The 14,624-nt window shown below is 47.1% G+C and overlaps 1 protein-coding gene across 1 annotated transcript; it reads left to right on the top strand.

Moving 5' to 3' along the window:
- The first annotated feature begins 11,696 nt into the window (after nucleotides 1–11,696).
- On the top strand, nucleotides 11,697–13,989 carry LOC123040161 (protein NRT1/ PTR FAMILY 2.11-like). Its single transcript, XM_044463091.1, has 2 exons — nucleotides 11,697–11,739; nucleotides 12,257–13,989. Exons 1-2 carry the CDS (start codon nucleotides 11,724–11,726, stop codon nucleotides 13,903–13,905), a joined length of 1,665 nt encoding a protein of 554 aa, XP_044319026.1. The 5' UTR covers nucleotides 11,697–11,723; the 3' UTR covers nucleotides 13,906–13,989.
- The last annotated feature ends 635 nt before the right edge of the window (nucleotides 13,990–14,624 follow it).

Raw genomic sequence — 14,624 nt, 5'->3', positions numbered from 1 at the left:
TCACATGCGGAAGCGTTCAAGGGAACGGTGATGATGGAGTCGTACTCGCTGTGATTCAAATCACCGATGACCAAGTGCTGAACGGACAGCACCTCCGCGTTCAACACACGTACGGTACGGACGACGTCTCCTCCTTCTTGATCCAGCAAGGGGGAAGGAGAGGTTGAGGAAGAAGGCTCCAACAGTAGCACGACGGCGTGATGATGGTGGAGAGGCAGTACTCCGACAGGGCTTCGCTAAGCGCTCAACGGAGGAGGAGAGGTGTAGGGGAGGGGAGGGGCTGCGCCTTGGATCAGGTATTCAGCCCTCCCCTCACCCATCTATTTATAGGGGAAGGGGGAAGGGGGCCGGCCCCCTCTAGATGAGATCTAGAGGGGGGGGGGGCGGCCAGGGAGGGGGCTTGCCCCCCAAGCAAAGGGGGTGCGCCCCCTTTAGGGTCCCCCCCCCCCAACCCTAGGGGCATGGGACCAAGGGGGGGGGGCGCCCGGCCCTCCAGGGGCTGGTTCCCTGCCCCATGCGGCCCATGAGGCCCTCTGAGAGGGGTGGCCCCTCCCTGTGGACCCCCGGAACCCTTCCGGTGGCGCCGGTACAATACCGATATGCCCCCAAAAATTTCCGGTGTCCGCATGACAACTTCCCATATATAAATCTTTACCTCCGGACCATTCCGGAACTCCTCGTGACGTCCAGGATCTCATCCGGGACTCCGAACAACATTCGGTAATCACATACAAGTCTTCCTTATAACCCTAGCGTCACCGAACCTTAAGTGTGTAGACCCTACGGGTTCGGGAGACACGCAGACATGACCGAGACGGCTCTCCGGTCAATAACCAACAGCGGGATCTGGATACCCATGTTGGATCCCACATGCTCCTCGATGATGTCATCGGATGAACCACGATGTCGAGGATTCAATCAACCCCGTATGCAATTCCCTTTGTTAATCGGTACGTTACATGCCTGAGACTCGATCGTCGGTATCCCAATACCTCGTCCAGTCTCGTTACCGGCAAGTCACTTTACTCGTACCGTAATGCATGATCCCGTGACCAAACACTTGGTCACTTTGAGCTCATTATGATGATGCATTACCGAGTGGGCCCAGAGATACCTCTCCGTCATACGGAGTGACAAATCCCAGTCTCGATCCGTGTCAACCCAACAGACACTTTCGGAGATACCTGTAGTGCACCTTTATGGTCACCCTGTTACGTTGTGACGTTTGGTACACCCAAAGCACTCCTACGGTATCCGGGAGTTACATGATCTCATAGTCTAAGGAAGAGATACTTGACATTGGAAAAGCTCTAGCAAAACGAACTACACGATCTTGTGCTATGCTTAGGATTGGGTCTTGTCCATCACATCATTCTCCTAATGATGTGATCCTGTTATCAACGACATCCAAATGTCCATAGTCAGGAAACCATGACTATCTGTTGATCAACGAGCTAGTCAACTAGAGGCTTACTAGGGACGTATTGTGGTCTATGTATTCACACGTGTATTACGATTTCCGGATAATACAATTATAGCATGAATAAAAGACAATTATCATGAACAAGGAAATATAATAACAATCCTTTTATTATTGCCTCTAGGGCATATTTCCAACAGTCTCCCACTTGCACTAGAGTCAATAATCTAGTTACATTATGATGAATCAAACACCCATAGAGTTCTGGTATTGATCATGTTTTTCTCGCGAGAGAGGTTTGTCAATGGATCTGCGACATTCAGATCCGTATGTACTTTGCAAATATCTATGTCTCCATCTTGAACATTTTCACGGATGGAGTTGAAGCGACGCTTGATGTGCCTGGTCTTCTTGTGAAACCTGGGCTCCTTGGCAAGGGCAATAGCTCCAGTGTTGTCACAGAAGAGTTTGATCGGCCCCAACGCATTGGGTATGACTCCTAGGTCGGTGATGAACTCCTTCACCCAAATTGCTTCATGCGCTGCCTCTGAGGCTGCCATGTACTCCGCTTTACATGTAGATCCCGCCACGACGCTCTGCTTGCAGCTGCACCAGCTTACTGCTCCACCATTCAACATATACACGTATCCAGTTTGTGACTTAGAGTGATCCAGATCTGTGTCGAAGCTAGTGTCGACGTAACCTTTTACGATGAGCTCTTCATCACCTCCATAAACGAGAAACATGTCCTTTGTCCTTTTCAGGTACTTCAGGATATTCTTGACCGCTGTCCAGTGTTCCTTGCCGGGATTACTTTGGTACCTTCCTACCAAACTTACGGCAAGGTTTACATCAGGTCTGGTACACAACATGGCATACATAATAGATCCTATGGCTGAGGCATAGTGGATGACGGTCATCTCTTCTTTATCTTTTGCCGTGGTCGGGCATTGAGCCGAGCTCAATCTCACACCTTGCAGTACAGGCAAGAACCCTTTCTTGGACTGATCCATTTTGAACTTCTTCAAAATCTTATCAAGGTATGTGCTTTGTGAAAGACCTATGAGGCGTCTCGATCTATCACTATAGATCTTGATGCCTAATATGTAAGCAGCTTCTCCAAGGTCCTTCATTGAAAAACACTTATTTAAGTAGGCCTTAATGCTGTCCAAGAATTCTATATCGTTTCCCATCAAAAGTATGTCATCTACATATAATATGAGAAATGCTACAGAGCTCCCACTCACTTTCTTGTAAATGCAGGCTTCTCCATAAGTCTGCATAAACCCAAACGCTTTGATCATCTCATCAAAGCGAATGTTCCAACTCCGAGATGCTTGCACCAGCCCATAAATGGATCGTTGGAGCTTGCATACTTTGTTTGCATTCTTAGGATCGACAAAACCCTCCGGCTGCATCATATACAGTTCTTCCTTAAGATGCCCGTTAAGGAATGCCGTTTTGACGTCCATCTACCATATCTCATAATCATAGTATGCGGCAATTGCTAACATGATTCAGACGGACTTAATTTTCGCTACGGGAGAGAAAGTCGCATCGTAGTCAATCCCTTGAACTTGCCGATAACCCTTAGCGACAAGTCGAGCTTTATAGATGGTGACATTACCATCCGCGTCCGTCTTCTTCTTAAAGATCCATTTGTTTTCTATCACTCGCCGATCATCGGGCAAGTCAGTCAAAGTCCATACTTTGTTTTCATACATGGATTCTATCTCGGATTTCATGGCTTCTAGCCATTTGTTGGAATCTGGGCCCGCCATCACTTCTACATAGTTGGAAGGTTCACCGTTGTCTAACAACATGATTTCCAGGACAGGGATGCCATACCACTCTGGTGTGGAACGTGTCCTTGTGGACCTACGAAGTTCAGTAGTAACTTGATCAGAAGTACCTTGATCATCATCATTAATTTCCTCTCCAGTCGGTGTAGGCATCACAGGAACGTTTTCCTGCGCTGCACTACTTTTCGGTTCAAGAGGTAGTACTTCATCGAGTTCTACTTTCCTCCCACTTACTCCTTTCGAGAGAAACTCTTTTTCCAGAAAGGATCCGTTCTTGGCAACAAAGATCTTGCCCTCGGATCTTAAGTAGAAGGTATACCCAATGGTTTCCTTAGGGTATCCTATGAAGACGCATTTTTCCGACTTGGGTTCGAGCTTTTCAGGTTGAAGTTTCTTGACATAAGCATCGCATCCCCAAACTTTTAGAAACGATAGCTTAGGTTTCTTCCCAAACCATAATTCATACGGTGTCGTCTCAACGGATTTAGACGGTGCCCTATTTAAAGTGAATGTAGCTGCCTCTAGAGCGTATCCCCAAAATGATAGCGGTAAATCGGTAAGAGACATCATAGATCGCACCATATCCAATAGAGTGCGATTACGACGTTCGGACACACCATTACGCTGAGGTGTTCCAGGCGGCGTGAGCTGTGAAACGATTCCACATTTTCTTAAGTGTGTACCAAATTCGTGACTTAAATATTCTCCTCCATGATCCGATCGTAAGAACTTTATCTTTCGGTCATGTTGATTCTCTACTTCATTCTGAAATTCCTTGAACTTTTCAAAGGTCTCAGACTTGTGTTTCATCAAGTAGACATACCCATATCTACTCAAGTCATCAGTGAGAGTGAGAACATAACGATATCCTCCGCGAGCCTCAACGCTCATTGGACCACACACACCAGTATGTATGATTTCCAATAAGTTGGTTGCTCGCTCCATTGTTTCGGAGAACGGAGTCTTGGTCATTTTGCCCATGAGGCATGATTCGCATGTGTCAAATGATTCATAATCGAGAGGCTCTAAAAGTCCATCAGCATGGAGCTTCTTCATGCGCTTGACACCAATGTGACCAAGGCGGCAGTGCCACAAGTATGTGGGACTATCGTTATCAACTTTACATCTTTTGGTATTCACGCTATGAATATGTGTAACATTACATTCGAGATTCATTAAGAATAAACCATTGACCATCGGGGCATGACCATAAAACATATCTCTCATATAAATAGAACAACCATTATTCTCGGATTTAAATGAGTAGCCATCTCGTATCAAACGAGATCCAGATACAATGTTCATGCTCAAACTTGGCACTAAATAACAATTATTGAGGTTTAAAACTAATCCCGTAGGTAAATGTAGAGGTAGCATGCCGACGGCGATCACATCGACCTTGGAACCATTCCCGACGCGCATCATCACCTCGTCCTTCGCCAGTCTTCGCTTATTCCGCAGCTCCTGTTATGAGTTACAAATGTGAGCAACGGCACCGGTATCAAATACCCAGGAGTTACTACGAGTACTGGTAAGGTACACATCAATTACATGTATATCAAATATACCTTTAGTGTTGCTGGCCTTCTTGTCTGCTAAGTATTTGGGGCAGTTCCGCTTCCAGTGACCCTTCCCCTTGCAATAAAAGCACTCAGTCTCAGGCTTGGGTCCATTCTTTGACTTCTTCCCGGCAACTGGCTTACCGGGCGCGGCAACATCTTTGCCGTCCTTCTTGAAGCTCTTCTTACCCTTGCCCTTCTTGAACTTAGTGGTCTTATTGACCATCAACACTTGGTGTTCTTTCTTGATTTCAACCTCTGCTGACTTCAGCATTGAGAATACTTCAGGAATGGTCTTCACCATCCCCTGCATATTATAGTTCAACACAAAGCTCTTTTAGCTCGGTGGGAGCGACTGAAGGATTCTGTCAATGACCGCCTCTTCCGGGAGATTGATCTCCAACTGGGACAGGCGGTTGTGCAACCCAGACATTTTGAGTATGTGCTCACTGACAGAATTGTTTTCCTCCATCTTACAACTATAGAACTTGTCGGAGACTTCATATCTCTCGACCCGGGCATGAGCTTGGAAAACCATTTTCAGCTCCTCGAACATCTCATATGCTCCGTGCTTCTCAAAACGCTTTTGGAGCCCGGGTTCTAAGCTGTAAAGCATGCCGCACTGAACGAGGGAGTAATCATCAGCGCGTGATTGCCAAGTGTTCATAACGTCTTGGTTCTCTGGGATGGGTGCTTCACCTAGCGGTGCATCTAGGACATAATCTTTCTTGGCTGCTATGAGGATGATCCTCAGGTTCCGGACCCAGTCCGAATAGTTGCTGCCATCATCTTTCAGCTTGGTTTTCTCTAGGAACGCGTTGAAGTTCATGTTGACATGAGCGTTGGCCATTTGATCTACAAGACATATTTTGCAAAAGTTTTAGACTAAGTTCATGATAATTAAGTTCATCTAATCAAATTATTTAATGAACTCCCACTCAGATTTGACATCCCTCTAGTCATCTAAGTGTTACACGATCCGAGTCGACTAGGCCGTGTCCGATCATCACGTGAGACAGACTAGTCATCATCGGTGAACATCTCCATGTTGATCGTATCTTCCATACGATTCATGTTCGACCTTTCGGTCTCTGTGTTCCGAGGCCATGTCTGTACATGCTAGGCTCGTCAAGTTAACCCTAAGTGTTCTGCATGTGTAAATCTGTCTTACACCCGTTGTATGTGAACGTAAGGATCTATCACACCCGATCATCATGTGGTGCTTTGAAACGATGAACTTTAGCAACGGTGCACAGTTAGGGGGAACACTTTCTTGAAATTATTATAAGGGATCATCTTATTTACTACCGCTGTTCTAAGTAAACAAGATGCATAAAACATAATAAACATCACATGCAATCATATAGTAGTGACATGATATGGCCAATATCATATAGCTCCTTCGATCTCCATCTTCGGGGCTCCATGATCATCTTCGTCACCGGCATGACACCATGATCTCCATCACTGTGTCTTCATGAAGTTGTCACGCCAATCGACTACTTCTACTTCTATGGCTAACGCGTTTAGCAATAAAGTAAAGTAATTTACATGGCGTTCTTCAATGACACGCAGGTCATACAAAAAATAAAGACAACTCCTATGGCTCTTGCCGGTTGTCATACTCATCGACATGCAAGTCGTGATTCCTATTACAAGAACATGATCTCATACATCACAATATATCATTCATCATTCATCACAACTTCTGGCCATATCACATCACATAACAATTGCTGCAAAAACAAGTTAGACGTCCTCTAATTGTTGTTGCATCTTTTACGTGGCTGCAATTGGGTTCTAGCAAGAACGTTTTCTTACCTACGAATAACCACAACATGATTTTGTCAACTTCTATTTACCCTTCATAAGGACCCTTTTCATCTAATCCGCTCCAACTAAAGTAGGAGAGACAGACACCCGCTAGCCACCTTATGCAACTAGTGCATGTCAGTCGGTGGAACCTGTCTCACGTAAGCGTACGTGTAAGGTCGGTCCGGGCCGCTTCATCCCACAATACCGCTGAAGCAAGAAAAGACTAGTAACGGCAAGCAAGTTGACAAGATCTACGCCCACAACAAAATTGTGTTCTACTCGTGCAATAGAGAACTACGCATAGACCTAGCTCATGATGCCACTGTTGGGGAACGTTGCAGAAAATTAAAATTTTTCCTACAGTTTCACCAAGATTCATCTATGAGTTCATCTAAGCAACAAGTCATGGGAGAGGGATTGCATCTACATACCACTTGTAGATCGCGTGCGGAAGCGTTCAAGGGAACGGTGATGATGGAGTCGTACTCGCCGTGATTCAAATCACCGATGACCAAGTGCCGAACGGACAACACCTCCGCGTTCAACACACGTACGGTACGGACGACGTCTCCTCCTTCTTGATCCAGCAAGGGGGAAGGAGAGGTTGAGGAAGAAGGCTCCAGCAGCAGCACGACGGCGTGATGATGGTGGAGAGGCAGTACTCCGACAAGGCTTCGCCAAGCGCTCAACGGAGGAGGAGAGGTGTAGGGGAGGGGAGGGGCTGCACCTTGGATCAGGTATTCAGCCCTCCCCTCACCCCTCTATTTATAGGGGAAGGGGGAACGGGGTCGGCCCCCTCTAGATGAGATCTAGAGGGGGGAGCGGCGGCCAGGGAGGGGGCTTGCCCCCCAAGCAAATGGGGTGCGCCCCCTTTAGGGTCCCCCCCCCCAACCCTAGGCGCATGGGTCCAAGGGGGGGCACCCAGCCCTCCAGGGGCTGGTTCCCTGCCCCATGCAGCCCATGAGGCCCTCCGAGAGGGGTGGCCCCTCCGGGTGGACCCCCGGAACCCTTCCGGTGGCCCCGGTACAATACCGATATGCCCCCGAAACTTTTCGGTGTCCGCATGACAACTTCCCATATATAAATCTTTACCTCCGGACCATTCCGGAACTCCTCGTGACGTCCGGAATCTCATCCGGGACTCCGAACAACATGCGGTAATCACATACAAGTCTTCCTTATAACCCTAGCGTCACCGACCTTAAGTGTGTAGACCCTACGGGTTCGGGAGACACGCAGACATGACCGAGACGGCTCTCCGGTCAATAACCAACAGCGGGATATGGATACCCATGTTGGCTCCCACATGCTCCTCGATGATGTCATCGGATGAACCACGATGTCGAGGATTCAATCAACCCCGTATGCAATTCCCTTTGTCAATCGGTACGTTACATGCCCGAGACTCGATCGTCAGTATCCCAATACCTCGTTCAGTCTCGTTATCGGCAAGTCACTTTACTCGTACCGTAATGCATGATCCCGTGACCAAACACTTGGTCACTTTGAGCTCATTATGATGATGCATTACCGAGCGGGCCCAGAGATACCTCTCCGTCATACGGAGTGACAAATCCCAGTCTCGATCCGTGTCAACCCAACAGACACTTTTGGAGATACCTGTAGTGCACCTTTATAGTCACCCTGTTACGTTGTGACGTTTGGTACACCCAAAGCACTCCTACGGTATCCGGGAGTTACACGATCTCATAGTCTAAGGAAGAGATACTTGACATTGGAAAAGCTCTAGCAAAATGAACTACACGATCTTGTGCTATGCTTAGGATTGGGTCTTGTCCATCACATCATTCTCCTAATGATGTGATCCCGTTATCAACGACATCCAAATGTCCATAGTCAGGAAACCATGACTATCTGTTGATCAACGAGCTAGTCAACTAGAGGCTTACTAGGGACGTATTGTGGTCTATGTATTCACACGTGTATTACGATTTCCGGATAATACAATTATAGCATGAATAAAAGACAATTATCATGAACAAGGAAATATAATAATAATCCTTTTATTATTGCCTCTAGGGCATATTTCCAACACTCTTTGCATCGGCAATGGCCCGACCTAGATCATCAGCAGGCTCATCTGATGCCTCTTCTTCAGCTTCTTCATGCATTGCCGGCTCAGCTTCTTCCCCCATTGTTGTATCATCGTATTCAGGGAACCCATGGCCAAGATAGCCGTCGTCGTCCTCTTCTTCTTCATTATCTTCCATCATAACCCCTATTTCTCCGTGCTTGGTCCAAACATTATAGTGTGGCATGAAACCGGACTCAAATAGGTGGACGTGAATGGTTCTTGACGTAGAGTAATTGTGACCATTCTTACAGCAAGCACATGGACAAGGCATAAAACCATCCGCCCGCTTGTTTGCCTCAGCGGCAAGCAGAAAAGTATGCACGCCATTAATGAACTCGGGAGAGCATCGATCATCATACATCCATTGTCGGCTCATCTTCATTACACAACACCGAATAGACCAAATTAATACAAGTTCATACATAAAGTTCATATACAGCACTTAATTAAATGCAACATACAAATAACTCTCTAGCTAAAGAGTTTAAATGCAACAACAAATGCGATGAAGATCGCAACTAAGGTAACAATTGATCCAACAACATAATGATACCAAGCCACACTATCAATGACATAATTTCTAATCTTTCTAATCTTCAACCTCATTTTCTCCATCTTGATCTTGTGATCATCGACGACATCGGCAACATGCAACTCCAATTCCATCTTCTCCCCCTCAATTCTTTTCAATTTTTCTTTTAAATACTTGTTTTCTCTTTCAACTAAATTTAACCTCTCGACAATAGGGTCGGTTGGAATTTCCGGTTCACATACCCCCTAGATAAAAATATCTATGTCAACTTGATGGGCATAATTTGTCATAAACACGAAATGCAACAACTAGTTATAAAAGAGAATATACCACATCCGAATCATAACAAGGACGAGGGCCGACGGGGACGGATATCAAAACCATGGCACTATGTATAACAAACAACGTACGGGTAAGATAATTATACGAGTAACTATATATCCAAATCACACAAACATCAATTTGGTAATGTAAAACATTCATGAACAAGAGCCTCACCACAAGGTGGTGCCGGCGACGGGACGGTGCGGGCGATCGACGGTGGTTACGACGGAGATTTAGAAGGCACTAAGTAAACCACACCTACATATGCAAACTAAGTGTTATTTTTGACCTCAAATTGCATATAAATCAAATACTAGCAAATATAATTCCTCCCAAATTAATCACTATACAAAGCATTGCAAGAGCTAATCTAGAAATGAGAGTTGAAAGGACAAAGTTGCTAACCTTTGTGATCATTTGAATGGATGGGGGCCTTGAAATCTTGACAAATTCTGGGCAAAATTTGTGAGGAGCTCGAGGAAGAGAGGGGAAGGACAGAGGAAGTGAGGGGAAAGGGGAAGAACAGAGTGGCTCGGGTGGACGAAGGGTTTATGTACATCGACCTTTAGTACCGGTTCGTGCCACGAACCGATACTAAAGGTGCTGGAGGGGCCCCAGACTGACAACACCCTGCCACCACTCTCTTTAGGACCGGTTCGTGGCACGAACCGGTGCTAAAGTTTCGCCACGAACCGGTACTAATGAGAACGGCCGGCTAGCCGTTGAAACCGGCACTAATGGACACATTAGTGCCGGCTCAAAATCAAACCGGCACTAATGTGTCTCATATTAGGTCCTTTTTCTACTAGTGGCAATAGTCCTGAGCAATCTCCAAATCATTCAAGAAAGCAACGGTGTCTGGATTTTAAAAGGGCAAGGTGTCACACCTCATAATGACTCGTTGATGTCATCAATTGCACCATCCTTATATTAAGCGTAGTTTGACCGAACCTGAGCTGCCCACTGATTAGTTTTAACATGATGCCTCTTACCTCATCTTTTCAAAAGAGTATATAATAGATCTGAGCCGTTGATTTCATTAAGTAGTGGGATTGGATAACTCTTATTTTCTTACCTCCCATATAGAAAGAGAAGGTAAGAAGGTTCATGTTAAAATTACTCATCCTACTTACATGCATGTACCCGGGTATCATGGGAGCACCTGAGTGCCCGGGTACCTGAGTGCCCGGAGAACCCGGGCACTCAGGTGCTCCCGTGGTACGGACTTCTAGACCGTTAGATTTTAGATCAAACGGCATCCGGGAGCAGCTGGATCGGCTGGACTTCTGCGCAATTTTCAGACTCTGAAAGAGGCTTTTAAAAAAATCACAAGTTAACGGGAGCCCTTGGATCTAAACGGGAGCCCTTGGATAGCGTAGCACATGAGTGCCGGAAGCACCGGATATTTTCCCCTCCCCTGAAAGCTAGAAACACTTACTCCCTCCGTCCATGAAAGAATGTACTTCCAACATTGTTGGAGGGTCAAACTATCTCAAAGTTTGACCGAGTTTGTGCAAAAATATGTCAATGCTTGTGAACAAAATAGGTATCTGACAGAAAATATATTTTATTATAAATCTAAGACTACTAATTTGATGGTATAAATGTTGGTCTATTATTGTATAAATACGATCAAACATAAAAAAATTTGATTTTTCAATAAAGTTGGAAGTACACTATTTTAAGGGTGAAGGGAGTAAGCCAAAAATATCGAAGCTCTCCTCAATTATTTGCCTGGCACAGCTTAACAAAATGAAATCGTGAACCGGGCTCCCTCATCTTGGCTCAAACTGTCAAACATGACGTCGCTTTCTGCCGTATCTCAGGTTTCCTCAACAGATAGTGAGTGAAAGACAGAAACTTTGCTAGCTACCTCTGTTCGTATCTCTCTTTAGTATCTTGGAAGCAAAGATCCCATGCTCTCGCTACCTTTAGCCTATTTATACGTCCGGGTTCTTCTCCTCTCCTCCCCGTACTACTGCTGCTGCAGCTAGCACTTAGCTCCTGCGTGTACCAGCTAGCTGTTTGCTGCACGTACGAGATGGACGCCGCTAAGCCGGACCTGCCGCCACAGCAGGAGGAGCACGATGACAACGATGGCATCAGCATGGAGAAGACGACCATCGACGAGGCGTCCTCGGGCGAGCCAGTCCGCAACTACCGCGGATGGAAGGCCATGCCATACGTCATAGGTTAGCGTTGCCATGCCAGCTACCTGCTTCTGTTTGTTTTCCTTGAAATAGTATGCTGTTTTACACTGAACACTACTAAGTAGGAGTACCAGGGGTACACGACAATACGATTTCGGTAAATTTCAACCAAGTATTGCAAGCATATATCATACATAAATTTATGATGTGTTTTTTGTGTACATAAATTATAGTTTGCAGTAGTAAGAATCCATGGTCTTGATCTCTATATCCTGCCTCTTCGCCATCTGTGGCTAGAGCTTGGACAAGGCGTCTTTGTCATGATAGTCATTGCTAATCTCATCAGTTATTGTTGTAAGATGAAAGGCACTGTATCAGCGTATTGACTTTCCTTCTATGAAAATGATGCACAGTACTATTTGTATATTCAAGAAAATATAGCTATCCCTCAAAAAGGGGGATTTGTACGATGAATTTTGCTGAATTACAACTAGTGACTAATTAAAATAGAGATTGGACAGTGATTATTGAAACATGTAAAAATAATGAATTATTACAGGGAATGAGACGTTCGAGAAGCTTGGCACACTCGGGACACTATGGAACTTGCTAGTGTACCTGACGACAGTGTACCACATAAAAAGCGTCAACGCTGCCACCATACTCAACTTCTTCTCCGGCACCAGCAACCTCGCCACCATCCTAGGCGCCTTCATCAGCGACACCTACCTTGGCCGCTACACCACCCTGGCCGCTGCCACCATCGCATCATTCATCGGCATGGCCCTGCTCACCCTCACTGCCGTGCTCCACTCCCTCCACCCTCCTGCATGCGCTTCCGAAGGACAATGTGAGGGTCCCACCCCCTCCCAGCTTGCAGCGCTCATGGTATCCTTCTTCTTCCTCGTCGTCGGCGCCGGCGGCATCCGCCCTTGCAACTTGGCATTCGGGGCCGACCAGTTCAACCCACGTACCGTGGATGGCCGCCGAGGCATCGCCAGCTTCTTCAACTGGTACTACTTCACCTTCACTATTGCCATGATGCTCTCTGCCACCGTCATCATCTACCTCCAGAGCGACGTCAACTGGGCACTAGGCCTCGCAGTGCCTGCCGTGCTCATGGGCCTTTCTTGCGTTCTCTTCTTCATGGGCACACGCCTCTATGTCTGCGTTCGCCCTGAGGGCAGCCCGTTCACTAGCTTTGCACAGGTCCTCATTGCCGCCTCCCGCAAACGCCGCCTCCGACGATCTCACAATACTTTCGAGCTTTTTGACCCGCCACACCAGAGCAAGCTCGTCTCCAAGTTGGCCTACACCGACCAGTTCACATGCCTTGACAAGGCCGCCATGCGAACCACCAAGGATGTACTTTGCTCTGACGAGAAAACATCGGCGAACCCGTGGCGGCTATGCACGGTGCAGCAGGTGGAGGAGGTGAAGTGCCTGGCACGCATCATCCCGGTGTGGCTGTCAGGTATTGTCTACTTCGTGGTGATCACCCAGCTAGGCACCTACGTCGTGTTCCAGGCGGCACAAACTGACCGCCGGATCATCAAGTCTGCAAGCTTCCAGATCCCGCAGGGCTCCTTCATTGTCTTTCAAATGCTTGCGCTCACAGTCTGGATCCCGGTGTATGACCGAGTGATGGTGCCGACACTTTTTCGCTTCACCAAGCGTGAGGGCGGCATCACTTTGCTCCAGCGGATCGGCATCGGGTTGGCACTCTCCGTGGTGACGATGCTGGTGTCGGCAGCTGTGGAGCACCGTCGGCGCCGGACGACTATGATGTCATGCTTTTGGCTGGTACCGCAACAACTGATTGCCGGATTGTCGGAGGCATTTGCCGCCATCGGTCTGATTGAGTTCTACTACCGACAGTTCCCAGAGAACATGCGAAGCGTAGCGGGGGCATTCTTCTTCCTGGGGCTCGGGCTGGCAAGCTTCGCAAGTGGGCTCATGGTGATTGCGGTGCATCGCGCGACGAGCAGAGGGGACGGGCGGCCGGACTGGCTGGCGCAGGACCTAGACGAAGGGAGGGTGGACCTATTCTACCTGGTCACCGCTGCCATCGCCGCCGTCAACCTCATCTACTTTGTGGCCTGTTCGCGGTGGTACAGGTTCAAGAAGTCCGATGGTGCCGTCAACGCTGGCAATGATGTCGAGCTTGACGAAAGCTCAAAGAAAGCTGCGACTGCGGTGCCGGTTTAGTTTAATCTATCATGGTGCATAGATTGGTATATTATAATAGACACTTCAAAAATATATGATTTTTGATCCTCGGGAATCAACATGCACCCTAATGTTATATGCTATATATATGGGACTGATCAAGCATGCATGAGATATGTGTGTGGTGTGAGTGTGATGATGGAATAATACGGCAGGAATGCATGTGAGTAGCAAATGCACAGCACCTCAAAGCACAGCAGTCTCCTGATGTTGATTCACGCACAAGCTCACCTTGTATGATTGCTTGCATGTTGCATCCATCATGGATTGATGCACTACGTACGTACAGCAGTGACGACTGGCTAGTACTTCCGCCAAGTAGTATTCATCAACTTCTATTCTCAACCTATTTTGTATGTGCTTTTGCTTTTGGTCACGTACAACAGCCGGTCAATAGATAGGCCAATTTACTCGTCAACCGTGGCCCAGATCATGATGCCCTAATTCTTTGGTGATCGTAGCATGTTTAACCTCGTATGATGTTGTTTGTCATGTTTGGCACGGAGCTGACTAGGGCCCTCACGCCCTTCTCTATTCCTCATATCACTCTCCTTGTCGATATCGATCGGTATAAATCAAGGAACGGTGGAGTGCGCAGCCGGCTGCTAGCCAAGCTTGACCAAGCGAGCTGCTAGTGTTTACCACGTTGTTGCGTCTCGGTTGACGTGGACATGGACGTGCATGTCCACCTCCATCGA

This window comes from Triticum aestivum, chromosome 2B (assembly GCF_018294505.1).
Source record: "Triticum aestivum cultivar Chinese Spring chromosome 2B, IWGSC CS RefSeq v2.1, whole genome shotgun sequence".
NCBI lineage: Eukaryota > Viridiplantae > Streptophyta > Magnoliopsida > Poales > Poaceae > Triticum > Triticum aestivum.
Note: the sequence above shows the minus strand (reverse complement) of the source record. Positions and strands in the feature narration are given on the sequence as shown.